This window comes from Triturus cristatus, chromosome 7, assembly GCF_964204655.1.
Source record: "Triturus cristatus chromosome 7, aTriCri1.1, whole genome shotgun sequence".
In the NCBI taxonomy this organism is placed as follows: Eukaryota; Metazoa; Chordata; class Amphibia; order Caudata; family Salamandridae; genus Triturus; species Triturus cristatus.
Window position 1 is genome coordinate 266,835,917 of NC_140590.1, and position 22,041 is coordinate 266,857,957.

The 22,041-nt window shown below is 43.0% G+C and overlaps 1 protein-coding gene across 2 annotated transcripts in view; it reads right to left on the reverse strand.

Moving 5' to 3' along the window:
* TBC1D17 (TBC1 domain family member 17) overlaps nt 1–22,041 on the reverse strand; it is a 556,250-nt gene that overhangs the window by 44,029 nt on the left and 490,180 nt on the right. For both annotated transcript variants that reach the window (XM_085616191.1, XM_085616192.1), the window contains exon 15: nt 731–847. In XM_085616191.1, coding sequence (XP_085472317.1) covers nt 731–847 — 117 coding nt within the window. The remainder of the gene's footprint in view (nt 1–730; nt 848–22,041) is intronic.

Below are 22,041 nucleotides of genomic sequence, written 5' to 3' on the forward strand. Positions count from 1 at the left end.
TAAAGCAATATAATTTTAAACATGGTGTTGAATTTTCTTTCTTGTCAATTATTGGGTTTATATTTCTGATCATTATTCTATATGTTGTGTAGATTATGTTATTGATTAGGACAGTCACAAAACCAGATCTGATCGACCTGATATTGATGCAGGGTGTTTAGTGTTTTCTTTCCACAGGTTTATTGCTGGTAGAGTATTTGAGCGTGTGTTAGTGAAATGGGCCCTAGCGTATGATGTATGTATGTGCGTGTAACTGTGTGATTACTCTATCCGTGGTAGTGGGCATATTTTAGATACCCTGATCTCTATCAATTTCAAAGCATAATATACCGTTTGTAAAATTCATTAACATTCATTAATTTCTCATCGAACTGTTCTGTATATCAACTGAATTACAATTATACAATTGATTTTTCAAAGTACATCATGTATATAATCATCCTGAATAATTCATGCCAAATGCATTTCAGGACGGTTTGGTCCCTTCTTCAGGGGAATCCTTACAATGTCATCCATTTTTCTGTTCGTAAATTATAAAATACTCCTGTATGTGTGTTCGAAAGCTTTAATACCGTTTGATACAAATTATCCCGCTCAATATTCACCACTTTTCAAATCTCCTACGAGATGCAACCACTCCCTAATGCTATCTCCATACAAGTTTCCCAGCAGCATGTCACATACCACACAGGTCTCTTTAAGCCTCATGCACCATAAACATTTTTCTTACCTTTAGTATCTCATTGAACCCGTAATCTGAATTCATCAATGTGTCCCGCTCAGAATCCAAAATCCCACATGCCACAAGGAGGTGAAAGTTGGGGCATGGTAGACCGGTCCATAGTACCTGTCAAAAAAAAAATGTTTGTAGGTTAAATATGGTAATAGCTCTCTCCTACCTTACTTTTCCCCAAGGGCAAAAGTCATTGTCGTATAATATAAAAGTCAAATTCGAGCTTGGGTTGCATACTTTCATTCAACATCACTTCGGAGTTGTTGTAGGGAGGCAAGAGTTTCCCTTTATAAACTAAAATTAATGTTAACAATATTGTCTGTCAACATCCTCACATGAAAAGTTAATACCCAAATACAGTACATGAATGGCATGTGGGCAAAACCACAGTGACGTGACTATCCAACGCAAAATGTTTCAGGCGCAATCCCAGAACAGAGCTGCACTGAAATATAATTAATAAATACATAAAACATAGGAGTATAAAAGTACAATCAATCATTACAAATGAGACCCCATCTCTTCCAATTGTTGGCAAGATTTCAACTTTGAATACATGATTTCAAAATCATTTAGTATCCAAGATTCTCAAATTTATTCCTGATACAACATCTTTGGATTATTGAGCACACAATATATTACGAGAAAAAATCTCATTATCGGGAAAAAAGAAAAAATTATGACCTTAACAAAACGAAAGTAGACCGATCATAAATAAAATCAAACCTTACCGCTTGAAATTAAAAAAGTTCTGTGAAAGTTATATGATATACAAACACATATACACTGTTTTAACTCATTTAATGTTGACACACAAAATGCTAAACATTAAAACGATTGTAAAAGTACAGTTACCATGTTGAGACTATAGACTATTAAGATTTGTAGCAAAAATGTTATGATAAATAAGTTTTTTACATAAAAAAATAAAACAGCAACATTCTAAAAAACAAAGAATACTAAGAAAAAAGCTGATTTTAATATAAAAATAGAAAAGTACTACAAAAAAGGAAAACATTATAAGATAACAGACATGACATATAAAGGTGGCACGACCGGAAAAGCACGGAGAGGTACGGAATCCAGCACCTACAGCCAACGCTGACAACGCAACAAATAAAAAGAGGCAAGCAGGTTGGGGATGGGCAAACAGAGGAAAGGAGGATAAACGAGAAGTGGGAAGAGCAAATGGTGAGTAGGGTGGTGTTGCCTTGCGTACGACTGGGAAAAAAAGATACGTTTGGCGAAAACACAGCCTCAGAGATGGATAGGGAGCACAGCAGAAGTGACCTGCAGGTGACTGGTATTTTAACATCGAGTCAAGCAAGTTATTGGTAAGGAAATCCCCCAAAATAAATCTTAGAAAACTGCCAGACTGTTACAATTTATTAAGTTGTAGTTTTAAATACCATAAACTAGAAAAACATGAGGATAAGAGCACCTTGCAAATGAAAGGGATTGACAGGTTACAACAGGATGCAATAATGCACAATAAGAAGTGTGAAACTAAAATTTTGTGTCACATTGAATTTTCTTCAACATGCACAAACAGCAATAAATTATAGTCAAATGTATATGTACCAGAAATCGGCTCTAGTCTAAAGTAGTGAGGAAGTCTATAAAACAGGTAGCAAATCACTAATAACAAGCCAATAGGTTTCGCCTGTATAATGCGAGTACAAAGCTATTGGATTTGCCATTATTTGTTTATGAAGCGTTAAACAGCATTTCAAAATTCTGGAGGAGAACCACAATACTACACATTTCTTAAAGTAGCTCAAATCGTTTACCGATTTCAATATCGGATACCTCCGATGGCCAAAGAGAGTCATCAAAAGTGTAGGGGTTGACTGGAAGCATTCAATGCATTTTCTGTTACTTGTCACTCATTTATATGTGGTTTTACTCAATTACTTCAGAGCTTGGGTTTGTGCCCGATAAACATAAGAAATGACCTTCATAGAGAATTTCCAACTCTGTACACTGGATTTCAGTTTGCTTTTAGGTAATCACTTGTTTTAGTAACTAGAGATGTTTCGAGCGGGACCTCGGAGATCTGTAATATTGCAGCCTCGAAATGTTATATAATGTTATGCTGCAAGCCCTGCTGATGAAGCCAGGGCTCGGTGGTGCCGCAGATCACACTTGCCCTATAGGTGGCGCGGGAACAAATCCGGGTTTTTAGGCAGTCCACGGGGTGAGGGGCGGCCAGAGTTACTAAGACGCCCCCAGACTTATCCAGCTATGCCTCGCAGCCTTTATTCACCCACCCCAGAGAGACCACATCGAGCAGACATCGCTGGAGTGGCAAAACCTGACTCAGCATGCCCTCTAGAGAACACTGTGACAAGTCACACTGCAAGGGTTGTACATTATGTGGCGGGTCCACTCCCTGGAGGGGCAAGAGACTGTTGAGGAGGGGGCACTCGTAAAACACGTCATAAAAGTACACCATAAACATGTCCATACAGCAGCCCCAATACTCTCGCTAATAGAAGCGCAGACAAACTAGCCACAGGATGGTAAAAGGACATGGGGGTTGGAAAGGGGAAGAAGCAACATGGACAAGATGGGGGAGGGTGTGGAGGGAAGATGCAAAACGGACAGGGGGTGTGGTTAAAGGAAGAAGCAACAAAGAACAAGGGGGGGTCGAAAGGGAAGAAGCAACACGGACAAGGGCGGGTGGGAGGGGAAGAAGCAACACGGACAAGGGCGGGTGGGAGGGGAAGAAGCAACACGGACAAGGGCGGGTGGGAGGGGAAGAAGCAACACGGACAAGGGCGGGTGGGAGGGGAAGAAGCAACACAGACAAGGGCGGGTGGGAGGGGAAGAAGCAACACGGACAAGGGCGGGTGGGAGGGGAAGAAGCAACAAGGACAAGGGCGGGTGGGAGGGGAAGAAGCAACACAGACAAGGGCGGGTGGGAGGGGAAGAAGCTACAAGGGTGGGAGGGAGGGGAAGAAGCGACAAGGGTGGGTGGGAGGGGAAGAAGCGACAAGGGTGGGTGGGAGGGGAAGAAGCGACAAGGGTGGGTGGGAGGGAAAGAAGCGACAAGGGTGGGTGGGAGGGAAAGAAGCGACAAGGGTGGGTGGGAGGGAAAGAAGCGACAAGGGTGGGTGGGAGGGGAAGAAGCAACACGGACAAGGGTGTGTGGGTGGGCAAGAAGCAACACGGACAAGGGTGGGTGGGCAAGAAGCAACACGGACAAGGGTGGGTGGACAAGAAGCAACACGGACAAGGGTGGGTGGGTGGATGTAGGTGTGTCGCAGAAGCAACACGGACAAGGGTGTGTGGGTAAGTGGGTGGGGAAGCAACATGGACCAGGGTGTGTGGGAGGGTGTGTGGTTGAAGAAGCAATACGGACAAGGGTGGGTGAGTGGGGAATAAGCAACACGGACAAGGGTGGGTGAATGGGAAAGAGGCAGCACAGGCTGTCGTGTAGTTCCCATAGCTCCCATGCTGGAGCTGCGTGTTTGGACCACATAAACTGTGTGATTGGTGGCAGACTGGTTCCGTGCACCCCCACGAGAAGTGTTAACCTGTTTGCATTTAAGCTAGCTCACAGTGGCACTAGTGTCTCCTCTTATCGGGGAGAGATTAGTTTCTGGCAACCTTAGAACTTGGCAACCCTGATGCCTCAAGATCATGGAAACAATGTGCTACTTTTTTTCGCTCAGTCACTCGTGCTCATTTAGTTTATCTCAGAGGTACACAGAATAAACAGTCTGGGCGTTTCAATAAGGATTTATTGAACAGTTGTTATTCTTGTGTAAAATATATGAGCTGCTTCAAACCATTAGACAGTAGCAGAGATATATGATTAGCAGTACTATGAATATAAAAGGATAGTACAGTTCTACCATTTTGCAATAAGCATGAATACATACATGAATATACAATGCATGATAAAAGTGTGCGTACTCCTACAATGCCTATCTAGATGTACCTAAGTGTACCTAGCATGTGAGTAGGTGTAAAGCCAAGAATCCCTCTAGGATTTAGTCAAACCCCATTACCTGAAGTGTGAGAATATAGGAGCCCCTCTTGGTCTCGAGTTGGACACTCCGCAAGGGATGTTTAGACCGCTGTCAGCTGGAGTGTCTGCATGCAGGAGCCTCAGCGTCTCTGGTCAGAGTATCGGCCTGGAAGTCTCGGTTCCCTCTAACTAACACTAGCAAGAGGTGATATATTTATACAGTAAGTATCTAGGGCTCCTTTGTCCCTTGTTGCTTGTATTAGCCATCGATTTGAGGATGACGTATGGGATGAACCGTGTACGTAGATATGGGGAGGAAGGTGGTGTGGCCCCAGCCTGGTTTCCAAGAACCTTTATGAATATTTATTCATGCTGTGTCAGTCTAAAGATGAAGTCATAGAACACCATTGTTCAAGGAAACCCTCCTACGCCCAGGACTAGAACTATGTAAAGGTTCAATCCTAAAAGGCTCGTTAGTGTGGTGTTGGGGGGGTGATGTAGGTGAAAGGGTATGCTGTTACCCGGGCCTATATTAGGGTACCTATATGAAACATAACAAGTCACGGGTGGGGAAGAGGCAACACAGACCATGGGAAGTGTGAGTAGGAGGGGTAAGAAGCAACACAGTCATCTAAAGATACTTCGAACCCCAATCCCCGCCGCCAAAAGCATCAGTCTGCTCACAAACACAGAACACCTGCCAAGCATTGGGACCCGCTAACAACTGAAGCCACGATCTCCATCATGAACTCCGTGCACTCTGGTGTACCCATGGACCCTGTTCCCACCACATCTTCAAACTCGGGAGCAAGAAGATTGGCGACCAGCTCAAAAAAGTCCTGAACACCTCCATCACCTTAGCCTCCTTCCATGAGGACTGGAAACATGGACCCTTCCTGACGAAACAATCCGCTGAATCAGCAGAACCGAAGAACTACCTCCCTGCTCCCATTTCCAGTGAAGGTTTTAAGAAGGCAATCAACCAGTAATTCACCGAACACAACAATCTCCTGGTCTCCTCTCAATCCGGATTCTGACCCAACCAAAGCATCGAGATAGCCCTGATCACAGCCACCAACGAAATCAGGGCTCTCCCGGACCGTGGCGAAACGGCAGCCCTCACTTGCCACCCGCTTTCGACACCGTCTGACATCACATTCTGATCAACAGACTCCACCACATCAGAATCAAGGGTGACGCCCTCAAATGGATCGCCACATACCTCACCAGAAGAACGCAGAGAATATGTCTTTCACCGTTCACCTCGGAACCCAAGAAGATCATCTGCGGCATCCCCCAAGGACTGGCCCTCAGCCCCACACTCAACACCTACATGACCCCCTGGCCAACATCATCAGATCGCACGGACTAAACATAATTTCCTATGTCGACAACACCCACTTCATCCTCTCGCTGTCAGAAAACCGCTCCACCACTAGAGCCAACTTCATCACATGCATGATGAACGTCGCCGACTAGATGAAGGACAACTGTCTCAAGCTCAACTCGGACAAGAAGGAAGTCCTCATATTTTGGAACAACATCTCGTCATGGAACGACGCATGGTGGCCAGCTGAACTTGGCCCATCTCCCGACCCGACAGACCATGCACGTCTCCTCGGCATAATCTTGGACATCATATAAAAAAACAGGTAAAGACAGTTTCACCTGCCTGGACTCACACCCTTTGCATGCTCCGCAAGATCTTCTGGTGGCAACAAACGAAGGACTGTCATGCAGGCCCTTGTCACCAGCAGGCTGGACTACGGGAACACACTCTACGTAGGAATCACCGCACACCTCCTGAAAAGACTAACGGCAGTACACAACTCAGCGGCAAGATTCATCCTTGACCTCCCAAGACGAACCCATGTCACACCGCACCTCAAGAAGCTACATTGGCGCCCAATCCAGAAGAGATGCCAGTTTAAGATGGTGACTCATGCATAAAAAGTCCTACACAACGAATGACTAGCATACTGCAACAAATGCATGACCTTCCACCAACCAACTAGACACCTACGAGACGCCTAGCTTTTAATCGCAGACACCCCCTGGATCCCGTGAAGTAATAGCGGAGGACACTCCTTCTCACACCTGGCGGCCAAAGCCTGGAACAATCTTCCCCTGCACTTCAGGACCACCTCACCACTCCAGAAATTCAGGAAAAGACTCAAGACCTGGCTGTTCGAATAAACAGATTACCTAGTTGCAGCTTGCTACTTCAGCGCCTTGAGACCCTCACCGGTGATTTGCTGCAATTTATAAATCCGGACTGATTGATTGATTGACACGGACAACAGGAGTGTGCACGGGAGGGGAGGAAGCAACATGGTCAAGAAGAAACAATAAGGATGACAGTTGAAGAAGTAATAAAAAATGGTACCTCAATCACAGCACGAGCAGCGGAAGTACACAAACAAGATGAAGCAATTAGTAGTTGGTCCATGCTCCACACGAAAGAAGAGGAAGTGAAACTGGTATGACAGGCCAATTAGGAGGCAGCAAATAAGAGTGACAATGAAGCCAATGAATAGTAAGCAATAGGTGAGATCCAAGCCCCTTACTGTACACAGTATCTCTCGAAGCAATAGAACATGTGCGCTTACTTTCCTAACATGCAGGAGAAGATTATTAAAAAAAACACAGATACTTTAAGAGAATTTTGGAGTCTGCAGGCATTACTCCATATGCATGAGTGTGTGTGAGACCACCACCAAAACCAGGGTCATAGCATGGCATATGGTGATTGAGGCGATGTCTAGGTTGGTGTTGTAAGGGTGGGAGAGCGAGGACCAGGAATACTTCATTCACTAGTTTTCCTTACGCTGTCGTTCTTCAAACCCTCCCTCCCAACTAGTTGGTGCCGCTGCCTAGGAAGAGACCTGCCATACTTCAAGAAAACCTGGTTGTGCTAAACATCACAGACAAAAGATGCATCATTCCACTATGATGCACACAAAGAATAATGCATGCCAAAAGAATGACAAATGTCGGCAACAGGGTTCAAACCTTTGTTAGGCCAATGCTGTTGCATTTACTCTGATACAAAAATCATAAGATCATTGAGGAGTTTTAATGTCTTAGGATTTAGAAAAGCAAGAGACTAGCCATCCACTCAGCAATAGCAGAAGTAGCTACCCTGTTCCCTGGAGATAAGACAATTATAAGTGGCAAAAAGATGGTCAGAAGGCATGGAGTGTTGTATACTTTCTGGATAAGACTTTACAGCATTAGAGACATCTACATTCGTATTGTCTCTTAAGCTGAAAATGCATGGGGCCCAAGATGAAAGACCAGAAGGGATATTTAAGGGAATGTCTGGTAACAATTTAAAATTGAAAGACAAGATGTTTCAAGGAGAAACTTGTCTTTGGTGAGGATGATGTGAGTTCTTCAGAAGAAAGAGCCTAAAACTTGGTGCAAGTGGCCATGGGTTCAAAGGCTTAGGCATTAGCCAGGTCAAACATAGTGTTAAGTCCCACTGAACAGCAGGAACCTAATAAGATGATTTAAATGGATAAGCATTGTGACCGGCACCTTCCAATCTCATTTCTAATGAACAGACTTACATTTGCACAATGAGTGCCAAATATTGCTTGCATCAGTCAACTTTGATACTTGTTGAGCCTAAATGTGAAATGAAAGTCAAGATTTCATCTAAGGATGGTCTCAATATTGTAGAGACGCCTACAAGGCCCAATAGCAAAATTATGCCCATTTGCCATTTCTTTTTTCAGGTAAATATTTCTTCCTGGCCATGAGAAATAGCGAACAGGGTACTAAGATGACTAAAGTGAAATAGCGAACAACCATGAAGACATTTCCCAGACCAACTGAGGAGGGCAGCATCTCCATAGAACTTTTCCTTATTCCCAGACAGGATGCAAATTCTGGGCACTGAACAAGGTTTGCAATGCTGAAAAGATCCATCCACTGAAATCCTGAAATGTTGACGATTGAGACTAGTATTTTTTTTAGTGATCTTGGACTTGGTGTTGAGAATGCTGCGGTCTCATGATGAAGTCTGCCTGCCCATCTCTCTTTCCAATAACATGAAACATTGTCAAAGGATTATGTTACTTACCCTGCAAGCATCTGTTCGTGGTATGTAGTGCTGTGGATTCACATGCTCTGCATACTCCTGCGATCTAGTGTTGGGTCGGAGTTGTGCAACTTGTTCTCTGAAGAAGTATTTTGAGTCACGCGGTAGAGTAACTCCTCCTCTCAGTGTTAATGCGCATGGGCATCGACTCCTTTGTTAGTATGCTTTCCCGCAGGTGGGTGATAAAGGAAAGTAAGGAACCTGTCACAATAAAGTTGTTCATGCTAATAGAAATGTGTAAAATGTAACTGCAACGACCACAAGCGTCTTGGAATAGGGAGGGTGTATGTGAATCTACAGCACTACATGCCACAAGCAGATGCTTACAGGGTAATATAATCCGTTTTATGGCATATATGGCTACAGATACATATGCTCTGCCTAGACTGTAAAGCAGACCCTTCTTAGAAGCGGTGGCTAGTGTGTGAGAGTTGCAGTAGTTTAAAAAAGGGTATGTAGCACTGCCTTACTTATATTGGCTTGTTGGCATGCTAACACGTCTATACAGCAGTGCTTAGTAAATGTATTTGGTATAGACCAAGTAGCTGCTTTACAAATTTCAGCTATGGGTATGTTTCCTATTAAGGTCACAGTTGCTCCCTTTTTATGAGTAGAGTGTGCTCTGGGAGTTACAGGTAAAGGTCTTTTGGCTTTAATGTAGCACGTTTGAATGTATTTTACTATTCATCTGGCTATGCCGGACTTGGACATAGGGTTGCTTTTATGAGGTAGAGAAAAAGATACAAAGAGTTGCTTTGTTTTCAGGAGGTTTAAGTTCTATTTATATGCAACATGAGTGTTCTTTGTACGTCTAAGGTAGCTCAATTGATTGAGATGAAACAGAGAAACTATCTTTGTTAGGAATTCAGGATTAGTCCCGAGTACAAATTTTTCTTTATGTATTTGGAAGAATGGTTCTTTTACGGTTAATGCTTGGAGCTCACTAACATGCCCGAGTGAGGTAATGGCAACCAGAAATGCCACTTTCCATCATAGAAATTGAAGTGGGCACAAGTGCAAAGGCTCAAAAGGTGGACCCAGAGCCTAGTAAGTAACAATATTTAGGTTTCAAGAGGGTGCTTCAGGTACAAGAGATGGAATAACTTGTTTGCGTTCTTCAATAAATGCTTTAATGACTGGAATTCTGAAAAGTGATGGATGCTATCTATTTTGGAGATAGGCAGCTTTTGCAGAAAGATGCAGTTGAATAGAAGTGTATGCTAAAATAGACTTCTGCAAATGAAGCAAGTAGCCAATAATGTCCTGTTCAGTGGCTAATAGGCTTTAGTTGTGGGTCTATGTGCCTGTCCATACATACATACATTCTGATGGTAAGTTTAAATAACCAAACTTTATCACCTCAGAGGGCAAATTGCTAGGTTGAGCATCTTGGGGTCTGAGTGTCTTATTTGTGCTGAATCCAAAGTGCGAAGTTACGGTCTGTTGGGGATCTTCTTGTGTGGGACTACTGATAGATATTGTAGTGTTGTGAACCAGGGCTGGCGTGCCCAGGTGGGAGCTACAAGGATCATGGTGAGTGATGTTTGCTTGAGCCTCTGAACCAGAAATGGAATGAGAGGGAGAGGAGGAAAAGTGTAGGCAAATATCCCTGACCAACTCATCCATAGTGCTTTGCCCTTGGATAGTGAGCGTGGGAACCTGGATGCAAAGACACTATGGATGGGACTCTGTAGTTAACCCTCATTAGGAGGGTTGCAATCTATAGCCCAGCAGTAAAACTCCTGCAACACTTTGTTGGAAATTAAAATCTCTTAGAGTCGAGGGATTGTTTTTTCAGTTCTGGACCAGGTGGTGCTGAGAAACTTGCATCTGAAGCCATGCAAGTGAACCATGTGAAAGCATAACAGAAGGGGTTTAGATCCATGCTGTCAAAGGATATTTTTAAAAACACACCACTGCCAACTTCAAGGATACTGCATGCTGCACAGGAGGAAATGTTAATCCTGCATTGGACCCTATGCAAAGCTCCTACAAGCTCAAGTCTCTGAGATGGAAAAAGATAATAACCCGAAGGTTCATCTGCAAAGACTTGACCAGTCAGTCATCCAACTATGGGTATAAAAGAACAACAACAGATCGGAATAGGGTACCAGTACTAAAAGAGCCTTTGTGAACAAAATGGGGTGAATGTCAGATAGAATACTAAACATCTGGACTGCAATTATAATTTTCAGAAATCAACTATGCTCTTCCTGATGAATAATAACTTGGTATATTGTGTTTCACACCAGACGTTTATGGTTTGAGCCAGATGTACGACCACTGAATTTTGCGGCTTGCAATTTGCGAGTCACAAAATTCAATGTACACAGTGTCTCAGACACTGTTTGAGATTACCAATGGGGTTGCAAATTGCATGCCTAATAAATATTAATGAGGCTGTCGCAATTAGTGACCCCATTGGGAATGGCAAGCACTCCCAGGGATGGTGGCCTGCTGGGGTCAACAGACCACCATGTCTGGGACTGCTTTGTCAATAAAGCAGTTTTTTTAAAATGCAGTCCGTTTTCCTTATTGGAAAACGGGATGCATATAAAAAGAAAAATTGAACTTTTCAGATTCATTTTTTAAGGGCAGACAGTGGTCCCTGGGACCACTGCCTGCTCTTGAAAAATATTTGCTTGTTTGCTTGAAGTAGGTGGTAAACTGTGAGTATTTTGCGGCCACAAAACACACATTCATGGCATTTGCACTCGCTATTAGGAAGGGACGCCCTTGGCATGCCCCTTCCCAATAGCGAGTCGCTAACCCTATTTTGCAAGTCGCTAATAGATTAGCAACTCGCAAAATAGGGTTAGTACATTGTGCATCTGTTTTTTGCGGTCGCAAACGGGCCAAATGCCCCTTTGCGATCGGAATAAACAGTCACACATCTGGCCCTAAATGTTGTAAATAACAGGGGTTACTTATGCCCAACTTAGGTGCACCCAAGTCATGACTTTCAGTGAACTCAAATGCCTAGTTGTAAACAGACCAATAACAAGACTGGGTTTTGGCTAGTGGCAGTAAAGCTGAGCCAGACATAGTAAATAACAACAGAATGCTAATACTGCAAATATCCTCATTCCTCTCTATCAATTATGAGAAGGCATTTTGAACCAAACAAAAAACCTTAGACAATAGACTTTGTCAAGTGAATGAATCAATTCTTTAATTTAGTATTCATATGGTTGACCTTCCAATTTATGGATCAATCAGAGATTTTGAAAAAAACACTTAGTGGACAATACTGTGCTAAATTTGCGGACCATCACGTTCAGTCATTCGCTTCACTTCAACTCATTTATTCTCATTCACACATTCATTCATTCAGAAACATACAAAGGATTGATTCATCAGATACATTCAAGGAGAATCATAAAACCTTTTTTGTGGATGTCATTAGCCCTTTTTTTTTTTAGAATCAAGTATTGACACAACTGATTTCACAATATTTGGAGATTTTAACTATCATTTAGAAAAACTGGAACTTCGTGAACACCAGAGGGCACTAGTGAGGCCGAAAGGGAGGCGGCACCGCCACCACCACCACCGCCACCACCACAGCCGCCACCGCCACCACCATAACAGCCACAGCCACCCTTTTTTTTTTTTACTAATAAAACTATACAGCACACTACGGATAATGTGTAGAAATGGCATCACCTAGTGTACCGATTTGTTTTGATCGTATTATGGCATTGTTTCCAACACACTTACAGAATTTAAACAAATGTGCTTTATATGTGCTCTCCTACTTCCGATGTATTCTGAAATACTTGCAAAGTTCCTTTTAAGGATTGTTGTGTGCTAAAGAACAAAAACTTTTCCTAACTCTAATATCCAGCAAGATTGTCACATAAATCCTCTCTGTCATAAGTTACTTACCTGGATCCCAGATTATTCCAGTGGGGTGGCGACGCTAGTTCCTGAATCCTCCCGAGACTTGTCCCCGGTTTACAGGAGGAGACACTGCTCGGGGGGCAAATCCCAGGGGGAAGGGTGAAGGGATGGAGAAAGCATGTAGAGTCAAAGATGCTGTGGCTCGTCTACTCAACAGCAACACTGCAGCAAGTATTCACAGCAGTCTGATGAATGGTACTGGTAGATATGGTACTTTTGTTTGCAACATGATGTTGCAACTGAGCTCAGCACATAGTAAAATCAAGTCCGTTAGTGTGTCTCTCCTTTTCTTCTTATTCTTTTTTTCATCCAGGTGCAAGACTATGCGGGGCGTTCTTTACGATGAGGTCGTAGTGGGAGGATCCAGGTAGCTGTCAAGATATAGTTCTGGAAGCCGGAAAACAGTTAAGTGTCAGGAAAAGATTCTAAGCCAAGGGATGGAGTGTGGACAGTCTTTAAATAAGACTGCTTTAGAACATTCATAAAGGTCACATTCTAGTTTGTTTGTAACAAGAAACAGGTGCAGATAATTAACTTGATGAGGCTGCCTTCTAGAATGTGCTTTAGAGCGTTCACAAAGGTCATGTTCTAATTGCTTATAGCAAGAAACAGGTCCAGATGATTAATTTGATGAGGCTGTCTTCTAGGTGTTTTAGAATGTTCACAAAGGTTGCGTTCTAATTGCTTATAGCAAGAAACAGGTGCAGATGATTAATTTGATGAGGCTGTCTTCTAGAAGGTTTTATAGAATTTTCACATAGGTCGCATTCTAATTGTTTATAGCAAGGAACAGGTGCAGGGGATTAATTTGATGGGGGCGTCTTCCGGAAGGTTCACGTTGTGGTCATCTATGCCGGTTGTTTGATACTTACCATGGTGGACTTTTAGGATGTTTCTGTTGCATCTGAAACCTGACCTTGCATATGCATGGTTAAACATTTGTAAAAGCTATTAAGCCTTTTCAAATAAACCGAGAAACACCAGCTGCAGTTAGCTATTACCAACAGTGTGTAATATGGTCAAAAGTCAGGGTACAAGACCTTTGTTCATTCATAGGTGTTGGGAGGAATGATATGAGTCATGCTGGTAAATTGTGATAGTCAAGAGAGGTGAGCTGTGGCAGGAATCCTGACACTCTCACTTTGAAGTCAGAGAAAGAAAAGAAAACACCAAGCTCCCCCAGCAGACAACCTGACATTTGACCTCTGTCTTTGAATGCACAAAAAATATGACAAGATAAAGAACAAAATTTACAGGCCTGTTTACAGAAAAGAGCACTCGTAGAAGATTACAAGGAGAGGTAATGTGAAACGGCTTTGCTCCTTGGGAGGGACAAACTGCAGTTGAACAGTCTAAAACAAATAAAACCACCAAAGCCTATGGTAAGCAATGGGCGGAAATTATTCCCAGGGAAGATTTCTGAACATCCCAAAGATGTCTTTATCAAACCACACAGCTGCGCTGTCTGGTAGGCTTCGACCTAAAAAAGTGTTTTACATTTAGCTGTTAATTACTTTTAAATGAATGCCAGAAATGGAAAATATGTTAACACAGAGTTGCTTGTGCCACAGCTTAGAGAATATTAGGAATGATATACTAACATCTTATTTTGCATAGGAGGGGTGGAATAGGTATGCTTGGCGTGTACATTTATCATCAGACTTGATGAAGTAGAGATGATGGGGCAACTTTTAGTCAAGTCATATTCTGACTCCTTGACATCTAGTAAGACGGAAGTAATTTTAAGCAATACCAACAACAGATGGCTAAAAAGGGTTGCTGTTCAACACTGTTCAGTGCACATAGCACTTATCAGTGTTTTTCTCAATTACGTTTGGGAAAAATTGATAACTCATTACCAGGTTTTATTATGGTGTCATACCTATACTATGATATACAGTGGATACGGTCCATGCCTTGTAAATTCGTAGATGGAGACAAGAGCTGCTTGTTAATTATTCCTTAAATAATGACCTCAAGACCAACAACTAGAAAACTGTGATCAAGAGATTTAGTAAAAAGTACCTATAGATACAGCTAGCAGCTATACAGAAGTAAGTTGAAAGAGGTGGGCGGATTCATTAATTTTGACATGGAACTGAAGAACACGTTATTTACCTTGGTTAACTATTATTCTGGGGTACTCTATCTTAATTGAGCAGCTCTATCCACAACTGGAGTCCATCTCCCCGGATGCGACCACACAGGGTCATGTGCCTACTTGCATCAGCCCCCATCCTCTTTTTTCACACTCTTAATAGACAGGTAATAGGGGTAATAGCACTATATCACTCAAAAACAAAATAGCCCGGGATCTTATGAACTAAGGATATCATCACTAACCCCACTCCTCAGAGCAAGGGGGAGGGACGTCAGTGAGCAATATGCATGATTCAATATCCACCATAAAGATCTTCACTAAAGTTACGTAACTTACATTTCTGATGCATACATCTTCCTTCTGATTCTTCACTCACAGCGGGGAGTCTAATGCAGCAGCATATCGCAAGCGCTGCTGCGCAGGGGGGCACCCATTCAACCCAAGGCCAATGAATATTTGTGATATATAGGAGACTGAGAGGTCCCTCATCATATTCTGCATGGGGACCCCATCATGTTGTGTTATGCCACTGGTCTGAGTAGATGGTTTACACAGAAAATCCCCCATAAGAGACCTAGCGAGTTGGCCTTCACTTCAAGCCTAGAAGTAAGCACAATACATTTTGATGAATGTGCAGCTAGAAGCCCATGGCACAGCATGGCAAATACCTACACAGGGACTCACCAAGACAATGATAAGGAAGCTGCTTTTGCTTCAGCAAGTGTTCTGACGCCTTCAGATAGCTGATTCTTTGCTATGGTATAGCAGATGTTAATGTATAGAATGATCCTGCGAGTAATGGCCTGATACTCAATGGACTTACCATTCTTGTGAATGGCAAACCAAAAAATAGTTGATCGTCCACACGGTTGTCTCTGGTCCTATAAATATCGTAGCCTGCTAGTAATCCAATCAATTGGCCCTCTCCTCATTTTTGGTAGGGTGAAAAAGAGGAGGGGTGATCTGAATTCTAAAAGGGTATACATCAGGGAAAATCTTTGGTTCCTGGATTCACCCTCCATCCTTTCTGTTGCCATTGCAAGGATCTTCTTTCTGGAAGGGATACAGCATGACCTCATATGTGGTTCTGATATTGATATCAATGCCAGTAACAGAAATTGGGGCACGGGTCAAGCCTCCAGTATAACTGTAGAGGCAGTGTCAAGTATGGCAGTTCTTGACAGGTTCTGCTGAAAAAGGGCCTAGTTATGAATGGTGGCCTCCTGTTTTTCATTATTTTGAGGGGGAGGGGGTTACACATCTGCTGGTGATCTTTATCACTGGGACACTTTTTTTCCAAAGTCCAGTGTATGTGCTCTGACCCGTAAAACATGTCAAAATTGGCATGAGACATGATTCACACATTAATCTTTCCGTTGAGGCCATCGAATAAGCTGCAGAAATACACCTGTGGCATGGAAAGTTAAATGCCGCTTGTCAACCGCCTCACCAATTTTGAAATCCACTAAAGTGGTAGTAAAAACATAGCTTAAGGACCACCAGTAGCAGCTATCACCCTACTGCACAGACATGTTAAAATCACTCTTTTTACATGTAGGAAAACCTGATTTAAAATGCTAAATAAGTCATCCCTAAGCACACCTTGCTGCCCACAAAGTAGGGAGCATAATATTTAAGTGTGTGACATGTTTGACATTAGAAATGGCATGTTCCCCCTAGGTACATAAGAAAAGTCATAGTATAGATTCTACACTTTATTCGATGACCTATATGACCTACAGAATTCAAAGACTTATTTTTATATTTAATCAAACTCAAATCTAACTGAAAGTCGGATTATTATTAAATATATGGGAATTCGCATTAGATCTCCAGCAACTGCCCACCCTGCCCTTGGCTGGAATTAGGTATGAGAGTTGTGTGAAAACTGCTCGTAGAGCAGAACAATGGTGTGGTGAGGTACTTTCTTCACCTAGCAGGAAGTGGGGAGATGTTGTTTTCTTCACACTGCAGGAAGACCAGTAGACCCAGGTACTTATTTACCTCAAAGGGGCCTTCCGTGTCATAAGTAAATGTTAGGTGACACCTGGAAAGGCCCCAGCTTTTGTCCTGCAAATCAGGTTGACACCAAAGCCAGTGGGAGGAAAGCTATCGGCCAAACTATTTGGGTGAGGGGAAATGTGGGATTGTTTGCAGGAGGGCAAACAGAAACGTCTGTAAAAGAGGGCAGGGTTGCCCCAGGGAACTTTTCCCCATTGGTTAGGGACTGTCCATCAATGGGTGTAGCTCAGTCAGTGAGATTAGTGGGGTATGAATCTCAAATTTCATTTACAGTTTGCCACTGGGTGGACTGATGAGATGACCAAGGTTAGGGATAGGCTCTTCCCATGAGGAACAGGATCAGCACTGATTTGATTTAATTGGGCCTCTATCTAGACTGCCACAGTGGGCAGAAAACAATGGGTTGGAATGTTACCATGAGTGATTGCAAGTGGGTAGACTAATTGCAAGCATTCGTCCCATCATCTATTGAGTGTTTGATTGCCAGTGGAATTCCTAGAAACATGAGAATGGCTCAGCTTCTCAAGCATATTACTGCCAATATTTGTGAATTCAAAAATGTAGTAAAATTGTACCCATTCAAGGTTTACTTATATTGGTGTAAATGTACTACTTTTTTGGTAAAACGAACAAAATATATATACAACGAGAAAAAACAACAAAGACACAGCAGCCTGACTCTAGGCCACCAGACCTAACTCTCAAACCAAGAATACATTTATTTGGGGGTTGTCACCCCCAAGCCCGCTCCTATCCTGAAGCTATGCCCCTGGTGCACAGGAATCTACCTATCCCATAGGCTTGTAAACCCTACAAAGCTGAACCCTCACCCAGCCTTCCTAAGAAGATTTTCTGGACCTGAAAAAGAATGTAGGAGGACTGGACCTGCTGTCTGTGACCTGTGAGGAACTCTGAAGGACTGAACATGGTCTCCCTTATCCCCAAGACAAAAAAGTGGTCTTTAGGGGTCAGTTGGTTGACATCTTATGTGGCTACAGTGACACAAAAAGCTGCAAGAGACCTTATATCGACAATTTCCAGCTGACCAGTGGCAACCGAAACTTGGACTAAACTTTCCCAGTGGCATCTGCCTGGCACCATGAGAGTCTTTAGGTGACCCTGAGGTTCTGGTGGCTTAGACGTGTACTCCTGTGGTTGCTTGGGCACCAGGAAAATGTTTGCAAACATTTGAAAACGTTTGCGGCTTCGACCCACCGTGACAAATACATGGCAACTAGTCATACGACATTAAACTGAATTTCACATTCATCCCCTTGACAGGCTCCACAATTTCTGGAAAAATAAAGTTCCTTTCTGTTTTGGAACATAGAAACTTTTTCAAGCAAAAACCTTAAAAGCTCTAGATCCTTAGTGGTACCAACCTGTTCCAGTTATCCAGCCAGCAGTTCCACGCAGCAGCTACAATTTCAGATGTGTCCCACAGGGATACAACATTTTTCTTCAAAACAATGACAATGTCTCTTTTTGGAGTCGACTTTTTAACTTTTTCAAAATTTTTGACTTCCAGACTTTCACCAGAACCAATACACTTGCCGTATCCGACCATGGCTCCATTGCAGTCAGTCTCCAATATCGCCTAGGTTCTGTCCTACCATGTCCATAGACTATCTTTGGTACCCTGTGATTTCTGGTGCTATTTTCAATTAAATGTTTAAAACTTCATGAAACTGGTTCCACTTATTGGATTCTGTTGTTTTGGTCTTATGCTTTCTCTTTAAAATTGGAAGTGGGATTGTTTTGTGCTTTGTGTGACTTTTTCTGCTGTGTATGCACTGCCTAAATGCTTTATACAGTGCTTTGATTTAAGCCTGATTACTTTGTGTCAGGATATCATGGATGAGCAAACGTTTAATTTATTTAATTTGTTTGACATGTAGAAGGTGGTGGCCTTATCTTTTGAAGCAGGCACTGGTCCACAACAAATAATATCCACCTTCCTACAGGTTCAACCAAGGCCGCAGCTGGAAGTGCAGTGAATGTATAGTTGATAGATCCAATGGCTCCATGGGACTGATATGCACATCACAGGGAGGATGATGAGCTGTCCAAAGATTTGAAGTATAACCTGGTTTAAAGGTGCAATTTTTTTAGGGTTAGCTAAAGGCACCGGAAACTCTAGGTACAATTCATCCATTATAGGCAACTGATCCGATGACAATGCAGATGCCGGGGCAGAGTAAGTGGACTACGACTTCTAGAACGATCCTAAGAATAGGAACAACATCTGGGAGAAGACAAATCCCTTTTCTAGTGATTCTTTTTTTTTTTTTTTTTTTTTTGTTTGAAACCGTTTATTGCAATCTCAAATATATACAGGTATGGGCCTACAACCTTCCGGCCGGCCGCTAGAGTGACAGGAGCATATGACATACATACAAAAAGGCTCTTGGCGTTGCAGAGAGGTAAATCAGGAGGTATCAATGACGTGGGCCACATGACTCCGAGCCCACAATACGGTTTCATTTTATAAGAACACAACAACACAAAAAAAAAAAAAAACCCACACCCGCAAGGCAACCCGCAATCCGAAGTAACAGTACGTGCTCCTTAAGTGGGGGACCCCAACCATCCACAAGAATCTAAAGAGGGGAATGGGAACAGATCAGGGACTGGGGAACCCTGTGCCCGGGGCCGGGGGAGGGGGTCAACTAGGGGGACGGAGCTGGTGAGGCAGCCGGCAGTAGTGGCGGCTCACAAATACCCCCGCGGTATGCGTTCCAGGGGCCCCAAACTTTCACCCACGCCCCAGGCTTACCTCTCGCCACATACACCACCTTTTCTCGGAACATGCACCAATCCATGTGTTCTTTCCAGGCCGACACCGCCGGGGGCCTCTGGGATCCCCACAGCTGCGCGATGTCACGCTTAGCTATCATATATCCCAGAGTCACCCATCGTGTCTGCGGAACCGAGTAGTCAGTTGGTTCCCACACATTCAACAAGCATCTCCTCGCTTCAGGCAACAGCGCGACACGCGTAACCACTCGCAGGACCTCATGCACACCACGCCAGAATCGCTCCACCTTCGGGCATTCCCACAGAATATGCAAAAAAGTCGCCAAAGCACCACACCCACGCTTACACAGCCCATCCTCGGCATAGCCCATACGCAGAAGCCTTGGCCCCGTCATGTAAACCCGGTGGAGGATCTTTAGTTGGACGAAGCGAAGGCGAGCCGGTATGTTTCTAGTGATTCTTACACTTCTAGTGGGAGGACTTCTTCCTGAATTGCTCACTTTTAATGCACTTATCTGCAGAAGGTGATCTGGACTGGAAATCTTCCTGCGGGGATCAGCTACATGGTGTTGGGCATTTCAATCCGCAGTCACCTCCAAGAGCATAACGTGACACTTGTCACAGGATCTGGACTCGTCCTTGGGAGTAACTCATCATCAACAAATGTCACAGGGCAAGGCTATCAATAATTCGTTTTTTACATGTATGGCAAGACTTGAACACAAAGCCGAGGGGATGGAAGTTCCCTCATAAAGTTCACTACTTAAGAAGGTTTGAGAGCTCTGGTGATAAAAATTATAAAAGGAGGAAGATACGGATCTGCGTTGACTGGAGCACAGAATGTTTTTTTTACTGATATGGCTCATTGTGATGCCCCATGCCACCGCTTGTGCTGGGAGTAGTTCATTTTTTCATGCACTTGTCAATGCAGTCTGGCAATTGCAGGAGACTCATAAGGCGAACCCCAGGCTTATGTGGTGTAACAGAAGGGTCTGCATATGCTTGTGCGACTCATTCTATAACATGACTTGAGCTGGCATAATCGCAAGTGGCATGGCACTGGGGAAATGAGGGAATTCTTAGTCTCTGCACCCATGAAATATTACAGACATAGAAGCAAAGAAGTTGCCATCAGGAGCACCAGAGTGTCCCTCGGGAAGAGGGTACAGGGGTCTTGATACCTTCCCAGGCATTCCACTATATGTGGGTACAGTTGTTGATTGTGCGCCATGCAGGTGGATCCCTGTCCTTTTTGAAAGACAGGCAGTGAAAAGCAGACTGGTGGCATTTAACAGTCAGTTCATCTTTCACTAAGGTGCTGTTCACAGGGCAGATGTTAATATTGCACGTGCTATGAAAGGGTGCACAGCCAAGACCTGCGTCTGGTACCACACTTAATTAAGGGAGGACCGTGCGCCCCATCTGTAATGCGGCTTCAAGTGTACATTACCGTGCCCACCACACTCCAGTATCTGGAATTCTGCAATAAGAGTATAACACTCTCTTGAAGTTGAAGTTATAGCAAATAAAACTATGCATACTGACAGAACCTTTGAAGGTGTATTGTTGTGAAGGAAAATATTGATTTTGAGGAGGACAGTTAGAAGAATCTACAATACTTGTGTTACCTGCTTGTACATTCTATGACAGTATTAGCAAAACAAAATGTTGTACAAAGAATTCAATTATCCTGACCAACCGTTTTACAATACAGAGTTTTTATTAATCGAGAGTACAAGCATTGATACCGTCACCTAGTACAAAGATCTTTGTATTTAATTTTGTGAAAGAGAATAATTTGGATATTAATTTGATAGTTTGAGTGAATATGTGTTGTCATTTACAATAGCCACACTTTTTCAGTTTGAATGGCAACTAGGTTGAAAAACAAGTATCTCTTCTTGAGTAAATATGAACAAAGAATGCTTGCCATCATCTCATGTGACTTTATCTTTCTGAGTATGCATGATCAATATTTGTATCTGTTCTATTTTATGTGTAAACAGGGCATCTATTTCTGTGTATATAAATATTAAGTTGTATTCGTTTTTAAGGCTTTCGTAATAAGATATAGGCTCTTTGCAAGTAGTGTACTACCTATGTCTGATGTCCAGGAGAAGTCTATGCACACAAAGACTGATTTGATTTGAGGTGTTAATAGAAATCAATATCTGTCAAACAAACTAGGAAGATAATAGGCCAACCTCCCGGCTTTATTTCCGCCACTCAAAGACTTGCTTTCATGAGCCCAAGACAAAAAAATGTTGCTTTTTATTAAATCAATTGGAAAGAGGTTTTTCTCTAATCAAATCGTCGTTTAAAGATAAAAGGTCATCTCAGTTTGTTTGCAGAACAGATTAGCCTCAGGGAGTTTCTATGACAGACAGTGGGGCATACAGAGAGAAACCAGGACAAGAGAAGCAATAGCAACGATAACCACAGAT